The sequence below is a fragment of the Engraulis encrasicolus genome, chromosome 12 (assembly GCF_034702125.1).
Source record: "Engraulis encrasicolus isolate BLACKSEA-1 chromosome 12, IST_EnEncr_1.0, whole genome shotgun sequence".
NCBI lineage: Eukaryota > Metazoa > Chordata > Actinopteri > Clupeiformes > Engraulidae > Engraulis > Engraulis encrasicolus.
This window is the reverse complement of record NC_085868.1, coordinates 16,091,977-16,112,832: the sequence shown is the minus strand read 5'-3', so window position 1 is coordinate 16,112,832 and position 20,856 is coordinate 16,091,977. Positions and strand designations below refer to the sequence as shown.

Sequence of the window (20,856 nt, the reverse complement as noted above, 5' to 3'; positions counted from 1 at the left end):
CTGATGCCTTAACTGCTTACCCATGACTACCCAAGCGAAATACCTACAACTTCAAACTGTTCATCTGCATATAATGACCAGTGAAATCACCATGCTGTGTGTGTGTGTGCGTGTGTGTGTGCGTGCATGCGAGCATGAGTGTGTGAGGGCTGTATCTGCCTACCATGCACCTCAGGGACCTGTGGGTAAAGGTCACACAGTCTCACCTCTCTTTCACTACCCCCTGGGAGACACATACACACACACACACACACACACACACACACACACACACACACACACACACACACACACACACACACACACACACACACACACACACACACACACACACACACACACACACACAGAGAGAGAGAGAGAGACAGAGACACAGAGAGAGTCTCAGAGACACAAATGCCCCGTTGAATTAGACTCATCACCAGTCACCTTCACCTAACTCCCTGACATTGTACTGCCACAACTCTCAACCTTCTTACTTTGGATAAGAGGAGGACACACACACAGACACACACACACACACACACACACACACACACACACACACACACACACACACACACACACACACACACACACACACACACACACACACACACACACAGCAAAGCACAGCACAGCAAAGCACAGCACAGCACAGCACACGCGCACACACATACACACACACACACGCACACACAGCACAGCACAGCACAGCACAGCACAGTACAGTACAGTACAGTACAGCACAGCACAGCACAGCACAGCACAGTACAGTACAGTACAGTACAGTACAGTACAGCACAGAACAGCACAGTAGAGTAGAGTGCTTCCTATGAGAGCTGCAGTGTAGTAGAGGGTGTATCAGGTTAGTTCAGTTAACTCCCAAAGTCATGCAATGCCGCCATGTTTAAATCAGGGAACTATTTTATTACAGCTTAGAAAGATGATTAATGTCGCTTAAGGTCATTTACCCATTTTAGCCTAAGCCCTTTTTGGGAAAAGGTGCCCTCTGCCTAAATATATAAGCCTATGAAGCACAAAAACAAATGAAATACGTTGCATTTCGCTCATTTTGCATTCGAATTTGTTCATTCAGCTCTAACATACCCACATTTGTAATAAAAAAACCCTCAAATCTCAAGATCCTGAATGCAGCGTATATGTCGCTCCAGGCTAAAATGGGTCAAACAGATAGCGAACTGCACCAGACCTCCTGTGGTCATCTTTAGTATTGTCATTTCACACCACATGATATATTAAAGCTGACAAACAAGTGTTGGGCTCTTAGTCTGTATTGTTTGTTGACATTAATGTAAAAATAAAGAAGAATGTCCGCACACTGCTCCCGTGTTGCTTTTTTTATTTTTCACAAGTGAGCGCTTTCGAGCTTTCGCTCTTCATCAGACTTGAGTGAATGAGTGTCTGATGAAGAGCGAAAGCTCGAAAGCGCTCACTTGTGAAAAATAAAAAAAAGCAACACGGGAGCAGTGTACGGACATTCTTCTTTATTTTTACAATATTTTGGCTTTTTGTCATGCACCTGCGTCTTGGATGTGCGCACCACTAACCTACTTGTTGACATTAATGGCAATGGGGACATAAATGGCATAAACAGTGATTTTGTAGGGGTATTTTTCAATGCCAATCAAGTCCCAATTTCCATTACCAGGTACCGACAACTTATCTTCATGATGCTCTGTGCTGGTCTTATGGAAAAGTAATGTCACATTTACAATGTAATGATGATATATGCTGGTGTCTTGGGATGCAATGTAATGTAATGTAATCTGTTCTGGTTTTAGGGAAATGTAACGTGATATGATGTGATTTAATGTTATGATTTGTGCTAGTCTTGACATTGCATGTCATGTACTGTCATGTCATGTAATGTATTTACTGTAATGTCATGTAATGTATTGCAATGCAATGTATTGTAATCTGTGCTGGTCTAATGGAAAGGCAATTTAATGTAATGCAATGATTGGTGCAGGTCATGACATGCATGTCATGCCATGTAATGTAATGTTATGTAAGGTAAGGCAAGGTAAGGTAATGTAATGTAATGTAATGTAAGGTGATGTTTTGTAATATAACGTAATGTAATAATGTAATGTGATGTGATTTAATGTAATGTAATGTAATCTAATGTGATCTAATGTATAATGTCATGTCATGTAGCCTAATGTGATGTGATCTAATGTGTAATGTCATGTCATGTAATGTGATGTGATGTAATGTAATGTGAGGTGATGTAATAATGTGTCCTCAGATGGAGAGCAGCCGGTGAGCAGTGTATCCCTGGTGACCTACAACCCAGAGCAGCTTCCCCCGGAGAACTCCTCCTTCCTGGAGAGAAGCTTCGTGTGCCGCTTCCGCTGTCTCCTGGACAACTCCTCTGGCTTCCTGGTGAGTGAGAGAACACACACACGCGCGCACACAAATACATACAAACACACACACATACACATACGCACGCATGCACGCATACAAATGCGCAGACTCATATGCATGCAGACATATACACACACATACACATGCACACATACACACACACATACGCACGCACTGACACATATGTGTATATATACACACGTGCACACGTGCACACATGGGCGCGCACACACACACACACACACACACATACACACACACACACATAAACACACACACACACACAGATGTCAAAAACAATATACTTACCTGTATACATGCAAATACACACACCCTGTGTACCCTTCATGGGCAATCCAGACATAGCAACATCACCGTAGGAGACAGAGATGACAGACACAACCACAACCACACACACACACACACACACACACACACACACACACACACACACACACACACACACACACACACACACACACACACACACACACACACACACTGTACTTCCTGGGCAGTCCAGACCCAGTGTCAAACCGTGTGCCCTCATAGCAACATCAGCGTAGGAGAGAGACATGTCCATAGCTGGATTGGCCAGAAGGCATACATGGTGCCTGGTGGACTGTTGATGACTGTGGACTGTTGATGCTTTGGCCTGGTCCTCCCCTCAGTGTAGTGGTATCAGTCCTCATGCCGCCACAGCAGACCAGTCGGGAGTCAGACTTAAATATTCATTTTGGCTGTGGTCAAAATATTGAATAGAAGATTGTTATAAATGTTGTCACAGGCTTCAATGTCTCTGTCAATGCCTGGCGGATCTGTCTTGGCTGGAAATGCCTGGCCTGATTTTATTTTTACCCAGAACAGATCTGGACGTGCCACCGTGTGAGCTAAAACCGGAGTCATTAGATCGGTAGCGGTCAGTCGGTAGCGTGCCTTTTAGAGGTGGCGGAAAGGGAGATTACAGTACTAACACTCTTCGCTCAAGCTGTGCCACTTGGCATCTGTTACACTTGTGTAGTTGATGATAATGATGATGATGATGATGTACACACGCTACATAGGGTCTGCATTGCTGTAAGAGGAAGATTGTCAGATTAGGCCGGCTCCACAGTAAAGCGGGGCGGAACGGTAGTAAGACGATTGAGGTCTTTCTGCTTAGTTTTGGCCGGTGTATTCTACTCGGCCTTTCACACCGACAGCGTCGGCGTGCGTGGCCAGTCCAGTTCAAAATCCCCCCCACAGCCAAAGCTAGTGTATATGCATGGGTTTCAACTTGAGGTAGGCCCAAGTAGACCATTTGGTCAGAGAAGGAAGTCAGATTAATAGGAACCCAATTAATAAGTAACAAGTAAAAAAGTAACAATCCTATGTTATGATTTCAAATTAACATAACACCTGGCTCAATGTCAATATCAGGAAAGTTCCGATACTTTGGAATAATTCCGATCGGATCCGATCTCTGAATTACAGTCAATACGGAAAGTACTCACAGCGCTTCACTTTTTTCACATTTTATTATCTTACAGCCTTATTCCAAATGCTACAAATGAATCTATGTTGTCAAAATCCTACACAAATTACTCCATTATGACCATGTAAAAAACAAGTTGTCTTGACAAAATTTATAAAAATAAAAAACAAAGAAATCATATTTACAAAAGTATTCACAGTCTTTGCTTAATACTTTGTACATCCACCTTTGGCAGCAACTACATTCATTTTTTCATTTCGAAATGAAAAGGGATTCAAAGGGAGGTCATCTGTGTGTTTTTCAACCTTTCAGTATGTTGAAATTGTACATTTTGAGTCTGCTCCTGGCTAAAATAGATGGGTGTGAGTTTTGAATGAAATCCTATGGAGAGTATCAGGATCTGCTTCTGTAATCACAGTGCATGTTGACATGCATGCTTCTTTAGGTGTAATTCATATTTCCAATGTTGACGGCATTCATACATCCCCCATACATACGATGTCAGTCCCACTACCATGCTTGATGAGCCAGATTCTGGAGCAAGCATGAGCAGGGCTGCTGACAGCTTTAACCGGGCCCAGGACAAAATCATCAGAAAGTCCCCCCATTCAATGAAATGGTGACCCAATTCCGGGGGCCACATGCGACCCGCAGACTCACAGCCATTTCATCTTGCTCCCAACGCCTTTCCAAGACAACATTTTAGTCAAAACTACAACTCATGTCTATATATTACAATGTCAGCTTACAGGGGTGAAATACCCGACCAATTATCCCACTTATACTGCAGTGTTTCTTACTATTTGCATAGGCATGTTGCCAGGGACGTCTGGCCCTCCTCCGGTCAATATTCTAAAGTCAATGTGGCCCTCAGGTGAAAATAATTGCCCACCCCCATGATCCCGATTTGTGGGTTGCCTGGTTGACACCAGACCTAATCACAAGTGAGATTCTTTCAGATCGAAACGATTGTGTAGAACTAAAGACAGTATGGGAGTTCCCAGAGCCTGAGCGTGAGTTTTGTCTGAAAAATAGGGCGGTATGTTGCTGCTGCTACCACACGCGGTGTTGGGAGTGAAGTGGCTCTTGCTCTCTCTCTCTCCCAGTGGGTCACAAAAACACTCCACTGGCCAGGGTTGCCAGATGAGAGTGATGATTTCTAGTTAAAAAAATGCTCAAAACCCACCTTTCATCACTAAATTCCACCCAATTTGAACTACATTCTATTGATTTCTATGGCCATTATATAATTTGACTGAAAAACCCGTCAAAATGCCCTTTTTACCCACAGAAGGCCATCCTAAGCAGCCCAATTGGGCTGGAAACCGCCCAATCTGGCAACACTTCCCTGGCTGACCCCTTTTGAAAGTCATGGCTCTACCAAACCACTTTGAACCCCAGACCCACAGGGAGAGATAATCCCACCACTCACTCCTCCTAGGAAAGCAGTTGCACTGGGACTGCATGTTCCTCAAGTGGGCGTGTGTGTGTGTGTATGTGTGTGTGTGTGTGTGTGTGTGTGTGTGTGTGTGTGTGTGTGTGTGTGTGTGTGTGCGTGTGCGCGCGTGTGTGTGCACGTGTGTGTGTGTGTGTGTGTGTGAGAGAGAGAGAGAGAGAGAGAAAAAGAGAGAAAAAGAAGAAGAGAGAGAGAGGGTAGGGAGAGAGAATATGTTTTCCAAATGTGTGGCTCCTATATATAATGTGAATGTGTTCGTTGGGTGTCATGAGTGCGTGTATCCTGCATGATTGCATGATTGCATGTGTGTGTGTGTCTGTGTATTCCGTAAGTGTGTCTGTGGCTCTGCGTGTGTGTATGTGTGCGTGTGCATGTGCGTGTGCGTGAACGTGTGAGTGTGCGTGAACGTGTGTGCGTGAACGTGTGTGTGTGTGTGTGTGCGTGTGTGTGTGTGTGTGTGTGTGTGTGTGTGTGCGTGTGTGTGTGTGTGTGTGCATCAACGTGTGTGTGTGTGCGTGCGTGAACATGTGTGTGTGTGTGCGTGTGTGTCTGTATTTCGTGTGTGTGTGTATTCTGCGTGCATTTGCGTGTGTCCGGTCTATTCCATGAGTGTGTGTGTGTGTGTGTGTGTGTGTGTGTGTGTGTGTGTGTGTGTGTGTGTGTGTGTGTGTGTGTGTGTGTGTGTGTGTGTGTGTGTGTGTGTGTGTGTGTGTGTGTGTGTGTGTCCGGTATATTCCATGCGTGACTGTGTGTGTACATACCTTACTCCTGACTCCTTATGCGAGGGAGAGGACTGCTCTGGTGGCCACCAATGTGCCAGTGCGGTGCCAGTGGTGTCCCATCCCGTGCGTGTCTGTGTGTGTCCAGTGTATTCCATGTACTGTGTGAGTGTGTGTATACTGTACCTCCTGACTCCTGGTCTGGTGGCCACCAGTGTGCCACTGCAGTGCCGGTGGCGTCCCGTCCCATCCCGTGACCAGCGGGGGCAGGGTAGAGATCAAAGGCCCTGGGGGAGGCCATCCGCAGGCCAGCTGGGTCCAACACTCTGGTATGGGGGGTGGGAGAGGGCCAGAGTCAGAGATTCTTTAAGTATATCTCTCTACTCTCTCAGGGATGCATTTCTCAAAACCATTAGTAGTTATTAACTACGTTAGCTATTTTGTTGTTTGCAATGCATTTTCCTATTGACAACTACCCAAGTTGATAACTGGCTAACAACTACGCTTTCGAGAAACGCACCCCTGATGTAGCCCCATAATGCACGCCGTACCTCCTGTGGCACACTGTAATAATAGTCCTTGAAAAGTTGCTTCACTACAATAGCATAACACAGGGCCTTTAGTTATGTACTTGGTAATGACTTTGTCATTGCCATTCTGGTAACAGTGGTGTTTCAACGGGTTGAAAGAAATAGTCCAAAGCCACCCAGAGGCACTAACTCTTGTCCAACTTGAACCAAATTCTATTGATTTCTATGGCCATGAATCTACACAAAAACCTGCCTAAAACAAAGCAAACGTATATCCAAAGCAGCCCTATCTAGCAACAGTGGAGATGGCCTGGGCTAGGGCCTGCTGCATGGAAATTAGCCTGCTCAAATGGGACCGTTTACTAGCCACTGAAAAATAAACAGAGAAAATGCATTAGCTAATAGTAATTGATATGAACATGTGTGTGTGTGTGTGTTTGTGTTTGTGTGAAAGTGAGCGTGCATGGGAGCAAGGATACTTGTGCAAGAGTGTGTGGTGTGTGTGTGTGTGTGTGTGTGTGTGTGTGTGTGTGTGTGTGTGTGTGTGTGTGTGTGTGTGTGTGTGTGTGTTTGTGTGTGTGTGTGTGTGTGTGTGTGTGTGTGTGTGTGTGTGTGTGTGTGTGTGTGTGTGTGTGTGTGTGTGTGTGTGTGTGTGTGTAGCTGCATGTCGTGCCACTGCTGGCCATAGGGATCCCTGTTCGGAGGTAATCCGCCTTAAAAGAGCGTCGGGGTCGTGGGGAACTCACACGCCTACTCCTTTTCTCTCTCTCTCTCTCTCTCTCTCTCTCTCTCTCTCTCTCTCTCTCTCTCTCTCTCTCTCTCTCTCTCTCTCTCGCTCCCGCTCTCTCCACGCCCCCCCTCCTCTCTCTCTCTCTTTCTCTCTCACTCACTCTCTCTCTCTCTCGCTCGCTCTCTCTCCACCCCCCTCCCTCTCTCTCTCTCTCTCTCTCTCTCTCTCTCTCTCTCTCTCTCTCTCTCTCTCCACCCTCCCCCCTCTCTCTCCCTCTCTCCACACCCCCTCCCTCTCTCCTTTACTCAATTTCCTGGTTTTTAATCTCCACCAGATAGGACGAATAAAAACAAGGACAGAAATATTCTGCTTCGTCAGAGCAGAGGGGGTAGTCCTGAAATCACCCCTGTGCGCCGCCCACGATGCGGAGGAGTCAAATTTGGTTTAAAACTGCCAGACATACAGCACAGGCAAAGAGGTAGGATATATAATAAGAGGAATCGAAACACGCCTCCTCAATGCAAAAGCGTGTGCTCAAAATTTGATCTCCTAAGGGGGCGTTGTCCTTCCTTCTTCTTATCTTTTCGTGGTGTTTGCACAAGACGGGCGCTACCGCCATCTACAGCGCTAAGGGGACTCCATTTATTCTCTACCTCAAGACTCGGAAGGTCTCCTAATCGAAGGTCTCCTAAAGGGGCGTTCACCCGACGTAAACTGGATACTGGAAAAGAACCCGCCTGCTTTATCTCACTCTCATATACGATTCTCTGGTACAGGGGTCAGTGATGTTTCAGCATTAGCACACGTCAGGGTAGTGCAACGACAGCCAGTGCCAATATTGTGTGGAGTCAAGTGAAGTCATCTTATATTGTCAGTTTCTTATGCGCAGGTCATACTGTACAAGGAAATTGAAATGACGTTTCTCTCTCTATACCTTTCCAGGACACAGACATATATACATAGGACACTGACAGTATGTAAACATTTGACAGTATGTAAACATTTTGGCAAATATGGCATGTGGGCGTAGAATATGCGTAGAATACACAGGATGAATTCATAAAGACACTGAAACTGAACGACAGAAACAATTGAAAGACAAAAAAAAATAAAGGAAACAGAGAAGAGGACAGAGTTGTGTTGTGGTTAGCCGTTTCAGAAATAGCAAGCCTGCTATGTTTAATAGTGTCACACACTGTGTCACACGTTAGCAGTTGAAGTAAAGTCAATGAAGTTAAAAAAAGCTATTTCAAGGTACTATGTTTCCCTATGGCAGTTCATTTCAAAGAAGGAGCTCGAGGGGGCTTTAATCTTCAGTATACAGTTTTTGATGCGAGCAGCCAAAAGTTTTGTGGTATGTCATGCATATGCAGCCCCCTGTCAGCTAATGTAGCTGTTTGAAATACAAGCTGTTTCATACTGTGTCACACATTAGCAGTTTGAGTAGCCTATGGATAAAGGCGAAGGCAAGTGTCTGTTTCCCTAAGATTGTTCATTTGGGATATATCAACATTGTATTTCATGCACACAGCTGGAGTTGACTGTTAGTTTAATACATTGTGGTGTTCCATGTCTCGCCTGTTCTGTCCTTCAGACGTTTCTGAAACAGTTCATTTGCGCACATCTGAAGCAGAGTGTTTGTTTTCAGTTGTGGTGTTAAATCTCTTAGCAGGCCCCTGCTAGCGTTTCCTTCAATAGCTCGCAACCTTGGCCTAGCTCTGCCTCACATGGTGCCACACGTTAGCAGTTAAAGTATAAAGAAATAGCTAATTCACGCTAACATGTTTCCCTACAATGATTCAAACAATGAGCGTGTCTGGGGCACCTCGACCTACAGCTGGAGTGGGGTGTTTGTGGTGCTGGACTGGTAATTTGGCACACTGGGAATTTTCCCGGTGGGCTGATAATCCTCAGGGGCCAATACTGTTGCACTTTTTTTTGCTGTTGTTTTTTTTCCTCTTTGGAGACAGGCGCAATATTTACATGTAGATGGGGCAGTAAAAGTTCTTTGCAGTGGAGGTATCGCGCCTTTGGACATGGTGCCTGGTGGGTGCGTAGGTTCCAATGGTATTCTTGCACTGATGATGGTCTGACTGTGACCGAAACGTCTGCACTTCACTTGGGTAGCACTTTTTTTGTTTTTCTATAATGCAATGAAAGTTTACTATTGTATCAGCATTACGGTGTGCGAGTTCCCCTTGCCTGCTTCATTTAGATGGGGCAGGCAGCTCTAATGGACAATGGAATGAGCCAATTGCTATATTGTTGTAAAAAAAATAGGGGGGCGTGTGACGGTCTGGTCTATACCAGAAATGCCTAGGCTGTTTAGTGGTCCCAGTCCAGCCCTGCGTTTGTGTTGAATGCTGTGGCATATTTGCTGCTTTCTGAAATAGCAGCTAGCTCACGCTAGCTCGTGGTTATAGAAAGAAAGAAAACACTGTCTCAGGTGGTGTTCATCTGCACGCTATTAAGCCTTTCAGCCTGTTGGTTTGTTTACTTACGTCCTAATGCCGTGCTTAACAGTATGGAAGTCCAAACATTATTTTTTACATGTAGATTCTATGGAATTTGTAGCTCTCTTGCAGCTAATTTTATAAGTTTATTATTACTTTTACATTACACTTACACTACACTACGTGTTTATCCAAAGCAACTTTATTTACTTATTTACTTATTTACAGGGTATTGGTTACAGTCCCTAGAGCAATGTGGGGCTAGGTGCCTTTCTCAAGTAACCTGGTAAACCAGCGCCACCCGCTGGACACCGAAATTTTTCAGCTGCGAGTAGGTCTGGCCTCGGATCTTTTGAACACTGTGCCCTGAGTCTGGCAAAACCAATCACAACGCAGCGATTTGTTTTGAATCAAAGCGGGCGGAGTTTTGAGGGAGTGACGACGAAGCTCATCAACAACAAAGATCGCCGATTGGTCAGAGCGCCGGCACGGTTTGAAAAAACAACAGGTTGTTCTCATCAACAGTCTTCAACCACATCCAGAATGCCCCTTCACTGGCCATGTTTAAGCAACACCTTAAGACACATCTCTTCCTGGAGGCTTATGGCTGCTAGTCCCACAAGCAGTTTCACTTACATGCATTCACACACATGCTCACACACTGACGCGCACACACACTCACACTTTCCAACACAACACTCTGTGAAGCGTCCTTGGGTGTTTTGAAAGGCGCTATATAAAACGAAAGTATTATTATTATGGATGGAGGTGGGATTTGAACCTGCAACTCTCTGATCCAAAGACCACCTCCTTAACCACTAGGCCACGCCTGCCCCATTTTCTTGTATTTGTATGTACAGCAGGCGTGCGTGTTTATTATAACAGATAATGTAGCTGTATGTTTATACATGTTTTGTTTTGTTTATAAACACTGTGTTGTGAGGAGGGGCAAGACACTGGCAGCCAACCACGTGAGCTAATTTTTTGACCGACAGCGGTTTCTAACAATCTGAGGTTGAGTTGTGCGCAGCCAGGGTCTCGCAGCCAGGGGAAAACAAAAACTGAGAAACCATGTATAGAGAATCTAAAGTGCATTGAATTCTAGCGCTTTCTAACAACAACTTATGAAATAACAACCAGGAACAGAAACAGATCCCTACTCTGTCTCACGCGGTGTCACGCGTTAGCTGGTGTTGCCCTGATCAAAGTGATCCAGTGATGAGAAAGAGAGAGAGAGAGAGAGAGAGAGAGAGAGAGAGAGAGAGAGAGAGAGAGAGAGAGAGAGAGAGAGAGAGAGAGAGAGAGCATTGTGTTGATCAAAGTGACCAGTCACGGCACGCCCGGCTAACAAGGACCAAATCCTCCATAGCAACACCTAGGGGCCAGCCAAGACCCACAGCTTTCGCCTTCACAGTGGGAGTACAGTCACAGAGGGCCATGAGAGGCCTAGTGTGTGTGTGTGTGTGTGTGTGTGTGTGTGTGTGTGTGTGTGTGTGTGTGTGTGTGTGTGTGTGTGTGTGTGTGTGTGTGCTTGTGTGTGTGCGTGCGTGCGTGCGTGCGTGTGTGTGTATTTGTGTATTTGTGCGTGTGTTTGTGTGTGCACATGTGTGTGTGCGTGCGCTTGTGTGAATGTGTGAAAAAAACACAGAGAGAGAATAGAACAGAGGGTCAAAAAACAGTAAAGAAGAGAGAACTGCAAAGGATTCCCAGACTTGAAGCTAATTCAGAAGCCCTGTGGACGTTTCCCAGGCCTGTTGTGATTTTTGTTGCCTGTGACAAAGCAAGCATCGCTGTTTCTGTTTAAAAACGCCTTGCCCCCCCACATCCACAAATACATTTGTACACAGATGCACACAAACACGCGTGCACACACGCAATCACACACACATGCACACATGCACGCCATTCGTCATGCAAATAGTGGAAAAACCAGAAGGGGGAATGCTGTTGTGATTTTGAGCAATATCGAAAGCAAATCAAATGATGTAGAAGAAGTGGAGATATCAATACCAGAAGGGGGAAATCCCCCCATCCCCCCTACCTCCACCTACAGGTTGCACCCTGCATACGCGCGCACAGTATGCGCGTACGCACACACACACACACACACACACACACACACACACACACACACACACACACACACACACACACACACACACACACACACACACACACACACACACACACACACACACACACAGGGCTGCTGACGTCAAAGTCATCTGAAAGGGCCTTCCCCACTCAATACATAGAATGTAATTGGGACCCCATTGTGGGCCCCCTCTCTCTCTCCCCTGGCCCCGGGACAACTGACCACTTTGTCCCTCTTGTCGGCTTCCATGAGAAATAAATAAATTGCCTCACTTGCAGCGTTCACAGCTACTGAATGAATTTTTCATTCTCGCGTCCCGTCCCATCCTCCCCCTCCTCTTGTTCTCGTCTTGGATGCTCTTACAACCGAGAGCGAGGATGCTATTTTTAGCCTTAGTTCATTTAGCTTAGCCCAAGCTAGCGAATAGAAGGAGAGGAAAAGCACAAGTAGCATCCCTCCCTTCTCCCCCTTTCACCTCCTATCACCTTCTGTTGTCTGATGTGAAGCTACACGTCAGGAAATATAATGCCAGTTTTGGCATAGTGACACTGATACTTGGGACAGGGACAGTATGCGTGCCTGTGTGCATGTATGTGTGCATGTGTGCATTTGAGAGTGAGAGAGAGAGAGAGAGAGAGAGAGAGAGAGAGAGAGAGAGAGACAGAGAGAGGGAGAGAGAGGGAGAGAGAGAGAGAGAAGGATAGAGGGAGGGAGAGAGAGGGAGAGAGAGAAGTGAAAGACTGTCTCCCACTCCTCAGGAATGGGACATCAAAGAGGTAGCATGCCCATATGGGCACATCACAATACTAGATCATAGATGTATCTGTCAACACTCATTTCTAGTTATGTTACCCTTGTCTACCTCAACTCACAGAATATGTTTTTGCACAATTGCCTTTTTATTATTTCTTTTCTTTAGTTTTTATTTTCCCCCTCCCTGATATTACCTGTGTTTTGACCTATGTGTCTTGAATTGTCCTTGTGGGTACTATGTTTTATGTAAGCTACTTGACACCTGAATTCCCCCCGGGATCAATAAAGTTACTCTATAAATAAAGTTACTTAATCAAGTTTTTCCTCATCTCTGCTGCCACCAGGGGCCGCATCTGAGCGCCCAATTTCAGTGTGACTATCTATGACTTGTGCTAGACCCAGCCACTATGGACATTACGCCTCTAAGAATCCTGGTCCTAACCTACGTTGACCTTATGACTCTATAATCTCTTTCTATCCCTTCTTCCTCTGCCTTCCTGCTATTTCTGCCTCTCCTCTCTTCCTCTCCTTTTAAATCCATCTCTAACAATGATGTTTTTTTCCCATTTGTTAAGCACTTTGAGTTGCATCCCTTGTATGATACAGTGTTATAGAAATGCAATTATTATTATTGTTATTATTATTATTATTATTATTATTATTATTATTATTATTATTATTGTTACTGTATGTGGTGTAATAAAAGGTAATGGACCATCACTGCTTTCCTCATCCCTCAGGCACTGAACCTCCAGGGTCGTCTGAAGTTCCTCCACGGCCAGAACCATCGCCTGGACGACGGTTGCCAGGTGCCTCCTCAGCTGGCGCTGTTCACCATAGCGACGCCTCTGCAGCCTCCCGCCATCCTGGAGATCCGCACCAAGAACATGATCTTCCGCACCAAGCACAAGCTGGACTTCACACCCATGGCCTGCGACGCCAAGTGAGCACTCACTCACTGCATCTGACCTGTCTGTCTGACTCTCTGTCCATCTGTCTATATTCGATGTTCGTCTGTCTATGTCGATGTTCATTATTTTCGCAATGCAACATGAGGTATCGATGGGTTAAAGCACCCCCTTAACTGTGCCCAAGACAAGCTGCACAACCTCAACCAAAACTTCTACACATGTATACGTGCCTGCATCTAACCTGTCTGTCTGACTCTCTGTCCGTCTGTCTGTATAGATGTTCAATATTTTCTGATTAGACGAATGCGAAGGGGTGGGCAAACATGAAAATCTTTAATCGCATTAACTCAATGACTTTCTGTGATTAATCACGATTAATCGCATAGCGCGCGAAACCCAAAAATAATAATAATAAATAATAAATAAAATAAATAATAAATTAAATAAAAATATTTTATAAATTAATAAAATAAAATAATTAATAATAATTTGCATATGTTCTGTATAGATAACCTATGTAGGTCTAATATAATACAGGCTATTTGCCAACCTATCAGTCTAAATTATATAGTATATAATTATAATTATATACTATATATAATTATATAGCCTATCCAATGTAGGCCTACTAATGAAACAAATGATTGCATACAATATTACACAAGGGCTATTTAACATTGTTCTCTACTGAAACTGATATATTAGAAATTAGAAACTCAAATTACGATGGTCTACATGGGCCTACAAAAGAAAAAAAAACAGCCAACAGGCAGACGTCCCGCCTTCTCTCACTGTCACAGACTCCCACCTTCTCTCTTATCTGTCGCTATTATTTAAGGCGTTTCAGCGACTAGAAACTAATTGACTGTCTGTTGGCATTGACAGCAATAACATCTTTCAAAACAATAACGTTGACATGACTAACACCACTATCTTAAATGCTGATGAGGTTGCCGATGACGCGAAGTTGATGCAGCCGACTATGCACGCGCAACCCCATGTAGAAATCAAAATGTTGCGTGAGGAATGTAATATCTCGCGGTCCGCTTTTTGATCAGGGCTTTGGTAAGTCCGTGTGGCGTTATTGACAGCTGATAGACGGCCAGCATAACAGACTTACTTTTCATGCTGACCGTACAATAGACTACCCTTGCGAGCTGCAAAGACGAGCCACCTGCTGCTCGAGAGTTGCGCAAGGAGGACTATAGATCTGTGTACCGAAAATGTCCATTCAGAAGTTGACGTCCTTCTGTAGGCTATGCCTGTTTTGTTTTGCCTACTTTTCTAGACATTCTTCTTCTCTGTCAGCAGTCACTGGAAGCAGCAGCAAGTGCGCTGGCGCTTTCAAAATGAAAGCCACGAAAAAACACGAAAAAAAACCTACTGCGTTATAGCGTTAACAAAATTCTCGGGCGATATTGACCTCAATAGTTGACGCACCGTTAACGCGATAACGTAGCCCAGCCCTAATTACTACTGTATGTGTCTTTAATCAGAATCTTACAATTTGATATACAGCTCTGCAGTTCTGCATTCAACACATTCTGTTAGAAAAGTTAAATGCATGGTAGCGCTGATTTATTTGCTGTTTATTTATTTACAAAATTGTGTATGTGTTTTTGCTTTACTTGAATGACTGCTCATGGCTTTTGTGTTCCGTGTGTGTGTGTGTGTGTGTGTGTGTGTGTGTGCGTGTGTGTGTTTTCCGTGTGTTTGTGTGCGTGCGTGTGTGTGTGTCCACAGGGGTAAGATAGTGCTGGGCTACACAGAGGCGGAGCTGAGAGTTCGAGGCTCAGGCTATCAGTTCATCCACGCCGCCGACATGCTGCACTGCGCAGAGAACCACGTCAGGAGTAAGTACCCTGTGTGTGTGTGTGCGTGTGTGTGTGTGTGTGCTTGAATGTGTGTGTGCGTGTGTGCGTGCATGCTCTGTGTGTGTGTGTGTGTGTGTGTGTGTGTGTGTGTGTGTGCTTGTGTGTGTGCGTGCGTGTGAACGTGCATGCTCTGTGTGTGTGTGTGTGTGTGTGTGTGTGTGTGTGTGTGTGTGTGCGTGTGCGTGTGCGTGTGCGTGTGCGTTTGCATCCATGTTTGTGTGTGTGTCTGCTTGAGCGTGTGCATGTGCGTGTGTCTTCCATCTAAGTCCACAGTAAGTATCCACTGACACACGAGCAAGTGAGTGTGTGTCATTCAAGGGTGTGTGTGTGTGTGTGTGTGTCTGTGTGTGTGACTGTGTGTGTGTGTGTGTGTGTGTGTGTGTGTGTCTGTGTGTGTGACTGTGTCTGTGAGTTAATGACAGAGTGTGAGACAGGGAGAGAGCACGAGAGAGAAAGAGTTGCGTAAATCCTGTGTGTGTGTGTGAATGTGTGTTTGAGAGAGAATGTGTGTATAGTCTCCTACAGTCTTTGTAGCATTTATGAAGGTCAGTACATCGTCGGCAGCAATAACCCCCTTGGCACTTGCAGTGAAACAGGGAAACTCATACACACACACACACCACCACGCAACTCATAAATGGGTCAATGGCCGCCCACATATCGATGTGCGGGTGTGGGTATCTTTAGTTTGGGCCCTCACACAGTACACTAAGGCACAAAGAGTGCCTTTCATTGGCTGCCTGTCTTTGTTATGGTTTGGCACCGTACGGTCGAGGGTCAAAAAAGAAAACAGCATCAGCGAGCCAAACGAAACGGGAATACTGAGACTGTCCAAACAGACTCCCAACAACAGAAACGTACAGGGGTGCTGACAGGGGAGAGGGGGCAAAGGGAACAGTTGCCCCGGGGCCCCAGGGAGAGAGGGGGGGGCCGAGAATTACATCCTCATTATATTGTATGTATTTGGCCGGGGGGCCCTTTCACACGACTTTGTTCTGGGCCCAACCATAGCTTTGAGCAGCCCGGAGTACGTATCAGATCAGCTCTCATTGCTCCAGCTCCGAGCTCCAAGCGGCGAGTGAACCCATCGACCTCTGCTACGCTACGGCTACGGCTACGGCTACGGCTACGCTACTACGGCTGTCTTTTATCCCCCGGGCAGTTGGCTTAAGGTCAAAGCCCCTCTCCCTTCACACACCACAATGCGTGGATCACATCCCACATCCACATACTTATGCACAGATTCACGCACACTCATGTGTTTGTGTGTGCCTGCGCACATGCACGCACACACACACACACACACACACACACACACACACACACACACACACACACACACACACACACACACACACACATACACACACACACACACACACACACACACACACAGCCTGTTGCCATCCCAGCGGAAAGATGTTGGTTGGCCACGGATGTGGACGAATGTCAGTCAGCACAGGCTTACACACACACATACACACACACTTGTACAGAGAAAGACAGAGACAGACACAGAGACATGGACACAGTCAGCACAGGCTTAGTAGTGAATGAGCGTTGACACCTGATGCGGCGTGTCCAACCAGGATCAGGGCCAACCGGCGCCGATCCACTTTTCCGGGAAAGCGGAGACCCGATCTGAAAAAGTCATCATCACGAACATCATGACCCAGGCAGCCGGTCCTGACTAATCCAAAAATTACATACAAAGGTCCCCTCTGTCTCTGGCCAGTTTTCTTTTGGGGAGGGTTTAGTGCAGTGAGGATGGGGGCTGGCATTGTAGGAGGAATGGGGAGGAAGACAAGAGGATGTTGACAAAATGGGATAGTGGCATAGAAATGGTGTTGGTTGTAATGTGGGAGAGGTTTTTTTCTATTTAATAATATTTCTGGGGGAGTTTCACCTTTATTGGGACAGGACAGTGAAGAATGGGACAGGACTCGAGCGGGAGAGAGACAGGGGAGGACCGGGAAATCACCCCAGGTTGGGAATCGAACCCCGGTCGCCGGTGTAACAGTGCAGTGCCCTACCGACTGAGCCATGGCAGGGACAACAGTGGGGGAGTTTTGACTTATCCAAAGTGTGCTTGAGTAGTTTTTGTAATAGAGAAGTTAGTGCTAAGTTCAGTAGGGTTAGTGAGGGAGTGCCGATAAGTGCCGGTTGGGTGCCTCAATGATTAAGGGTGGTTTATGCCTCAAGATCAGCGTCCCTGCGTCGTGATGCAGTGAGCCGCGCAGTTAACGGAGTGAAGCCCCCCCCATCACGCAGGTACTCTGGGGCACCTCCCCGAAATTGTGTCTCGACGCAGGGATAATGCAGACAGCGACGGCGTGAAGGGCGAAAATAGGTCTCTGATTGGTCCTCTCGACCAGCCTGCTCTGTCCTCGAGTCGAGAGAACAAGCTACTTCCTTGTTCTAACCTTCGTCGGTCTACGGACTGTGAGCTCTTGCCCTTGCCCTTGCTTTGTCGTTTGATTTATTTACACGAACCAAAGACAACACGTGCGCTTGCAAGTTACGACGCTGTTTCGAATTGAGCCGAAGTTATTTGGACAGTTGAACAGTGGTCCGAGGTCGAGGAAACATTCCGCTTCGTGCGACCTATCCTCGACAAATGAGCCACTTCTTTGTTCCAAACTACGCGCTGGCTGCCAGTGTGATCAAAAATGCACGTGACATTAAGATTTAATGTTTCATTTTCATTGTCATCGAGTCTGTGAAGCTAAAAAGAACAACTGACACGTCTAGGTTACTCTTTGTATTGAAGGCAGTTTGAGCGTGAAATGACATCGCGCAGACCGCGCTTCAAAACAGGGCATAAACCAAAATTAACTGCATCATGGCTGGGACGAGCTCACTCCGTGGCACTGAAAGGAAGTATAACCCGCCCTTTAGAGCGCTGGTCTTTAAATCAGAGGGTTGCAGGTTCAAATCCCACCCTTACCAGCTGCTTCATCCATCGCTAAAGTGCCCTTGAGCAAGGCACCTAATCCCACATCCTTCCTGTCTCTCTCCCCTTTCGCTTCCTGTCCACCTCTCAAACTGTCCTATCATCAATAAAGTCGTTAAAGACCAAAAAAAGACAAGAAGGTTGAAGACATGAGCCCCACTCTGCCTGACCCCATGGATGTGTCCTTGAGCAAGATATTTAACCCCAAGTTGTTCCTGGTGGCAGCCATGGCCACCGGTGTGTGAATGTGAGTGTGAATATGTGAATGTGAGGCATACAATGTGAAGCGCTTTGAGTGCTTGAAGGAGTGCAAAAGGCGCTGTATAAAAGCAGCCCATTTACCAGTCTAAACTCAACTTTGACTAAATAATGTAGTTACTGCACTTTGCCTTTGTAGGGCAGCGTAGCATAAGTAAAGCACCTAGCAAAAGCGTACAGGAGCATAACCTAGCAGAGAAAGCAGCCAGGCTGGGCTGCATAGAGAGATGGGATGAGGGCAGAGCAGGGAAGGGAAGTGGAGGGAGATGCGTTTGCGTAATCCCTGAGATTATGGAGCAGATTGCATAAAGCCGCCGCTCCGAGTGGAGAGTTGGGAGAGGATAGAGATGGGAACCCGGGCCACAAATCCATATCAAGAACTTGGTACAAACACACAAATGTGCACAAGTGCGGCCGCACGTCGCACACACGCACACGCACACGCACAAACACACACAGTGAACACAGGCAGATGTGCACAATTGCAGGCGCGCGTGCACACACACACACACACACACACACACACACACACACACACACACTCACATAGTAAAAACACACAAACGTGCTGCACATGCTCATGCACAAATTGATTTGGTTTAGTTTTCTGTTCAGAACTCAATGAGTGCGTATACATGCAGTTCAGTATCCCGAATATTATCGGGATATTAAGCATCCCGAATTTGCGTTTGCGCATATAAACACTTCAGTATCCCGAATATGCCCTTATTCTGGATACTGAGAAATCGGGATATGCTAGGTGGAGTTTTCCGAAAGAAGCCGGGATACTGACGCATGTATACACCTTATCCCGAATACAGGGGCTTCCCATGGAACGCTGTTGCTGGTATCCAGGCTACACGCATTTGAAGAGAATTCTATAACGGCCAAGAATGTAGACTGGGATATAACGTTCTGTGGGCATATAAACACCTTATCCCGAATATGATCATAACCGGGATAAGCCTCATATTCGGGATACTGAACTGCATGTAAACGCACTCAATGTTTCTTGCCAAACTCAGTAAGCCTCAGATCTCTCTATCCTCACACCGACACAGAGACATCAAGCAACAGACACAGTTTGTACCGTAGGATTAACAAATGGGCCCACCAGGGCCAGGCCAGGCCCAGTGTTTCCAGATTGGGCTGTTTCCCGCCCAATTGGGCTGCTTAGGATGGCTCTGTGCGGGTAAAAATGGCATTTAGCAGAAAAACCTGTCCAATTTTTGCCATAGAAATCAATAGAATTGGGCGGGATCTTGTGCCTCTAAGCGGGTTTTGAGCATTTTTTGGGCTGGAAATCATCAGCCTCATCTGGCAACCCTGGCCAGGCCCAGTGGGCGGCATACAACAAAGGACCAGGGGTGCATATCTCGAAACCATAGTTGCTAACTATGTTAGCTATTCTGTTGTTTGCAATGCAATTCCTCATTGGCAACTACGCAAGTTGCTAACTGGCTAACACCTATGCTTTCGAGAAATGCACCTCAGAGTTGTATAAAGTTGGAGTACTCTCACAAATGTAATTACAGCAATAGTGGTATGATATAACATGGTTCCAACTTTCAACATTTAACATAATTACAAATAACATGATTACAAATAACATAATAACATCTGTAAGAATACATCAGTAAGAAAACTAACACTTACACTAGAATACTAACACTACTCTGCAAAGGACAAACTGACAGACACTCACTCCCTTCCCAAAGAGGCCTAATGGACTTACACTACTTTCAGACTGTAGAGTTTAGTGTTTTCACTTCTCTTTTGGATTGCTTTCGTTTTGCTCCCTTGACGACATGTGCGTCGGATGAGTAGAGTAGAGTACTTTTATTAATCCCTAGGGATACTATGGTGTCTGACAGCTTACATAGATACAAGACATAAACAAAGACCTAATACACATTATTGCACATTGCATTGGATGAATACTATATACTTGTCCGTTTACACTGAAGTTGCATGCCAAAAATCGCTGAAGTCGCATGTATCTTACGGTACATTTAGTACTACGTGTACAAACTACAAGGCCTGGGTCAAATGTGTAAAACAGCATCTGCCCCATTCGGACTGTCAATATTCGTTCAGCTACAGGCTGCATATGTGTCATTTCAGGCTGCATTGTAAACGTAGCCTAAGTAGCATCCTGTATATACACTATGTCTGGTAAAACCCCATAAAGACTGTTTAGCCCCAGACAGTATCAAAAACTATTTTTCCCTCACTCTATATCTAGTATGAGGTACGCACTACAAGCAGCAACTTTTT

At 45.7% G+C, this 20,856-nt stretch overlaps 1 protein-coding gene across 1 annotated transcript in view; it reads left to right on the top strand.

Annotated features, from left to right (window-relative positions):
- ahr1b (aryl hydrocarbon receptor 1b) overlaps positions 1–20,856 on the top strand; it is a 123,524-nt gene that overhangs the window by 81,686 nt on the left and 20,982 nt on the right. The window contains exons 6-8 of the mRNA XM_063211710.1: positions 2,252–2,388; positions 13,324–13,526; positions 15,238–15,347. Coding sequence (XP_063067780.1) covers positions 2,252–2,388; positions 13,324–13,526; positions 15,238–15,347 — 450 coding nt within the window. The remainder of the gene's footprint in view (positions 1–2,251; positions 2,389–13,323; positions 13,527–15,237; positions 15,348–20,856) is intronic.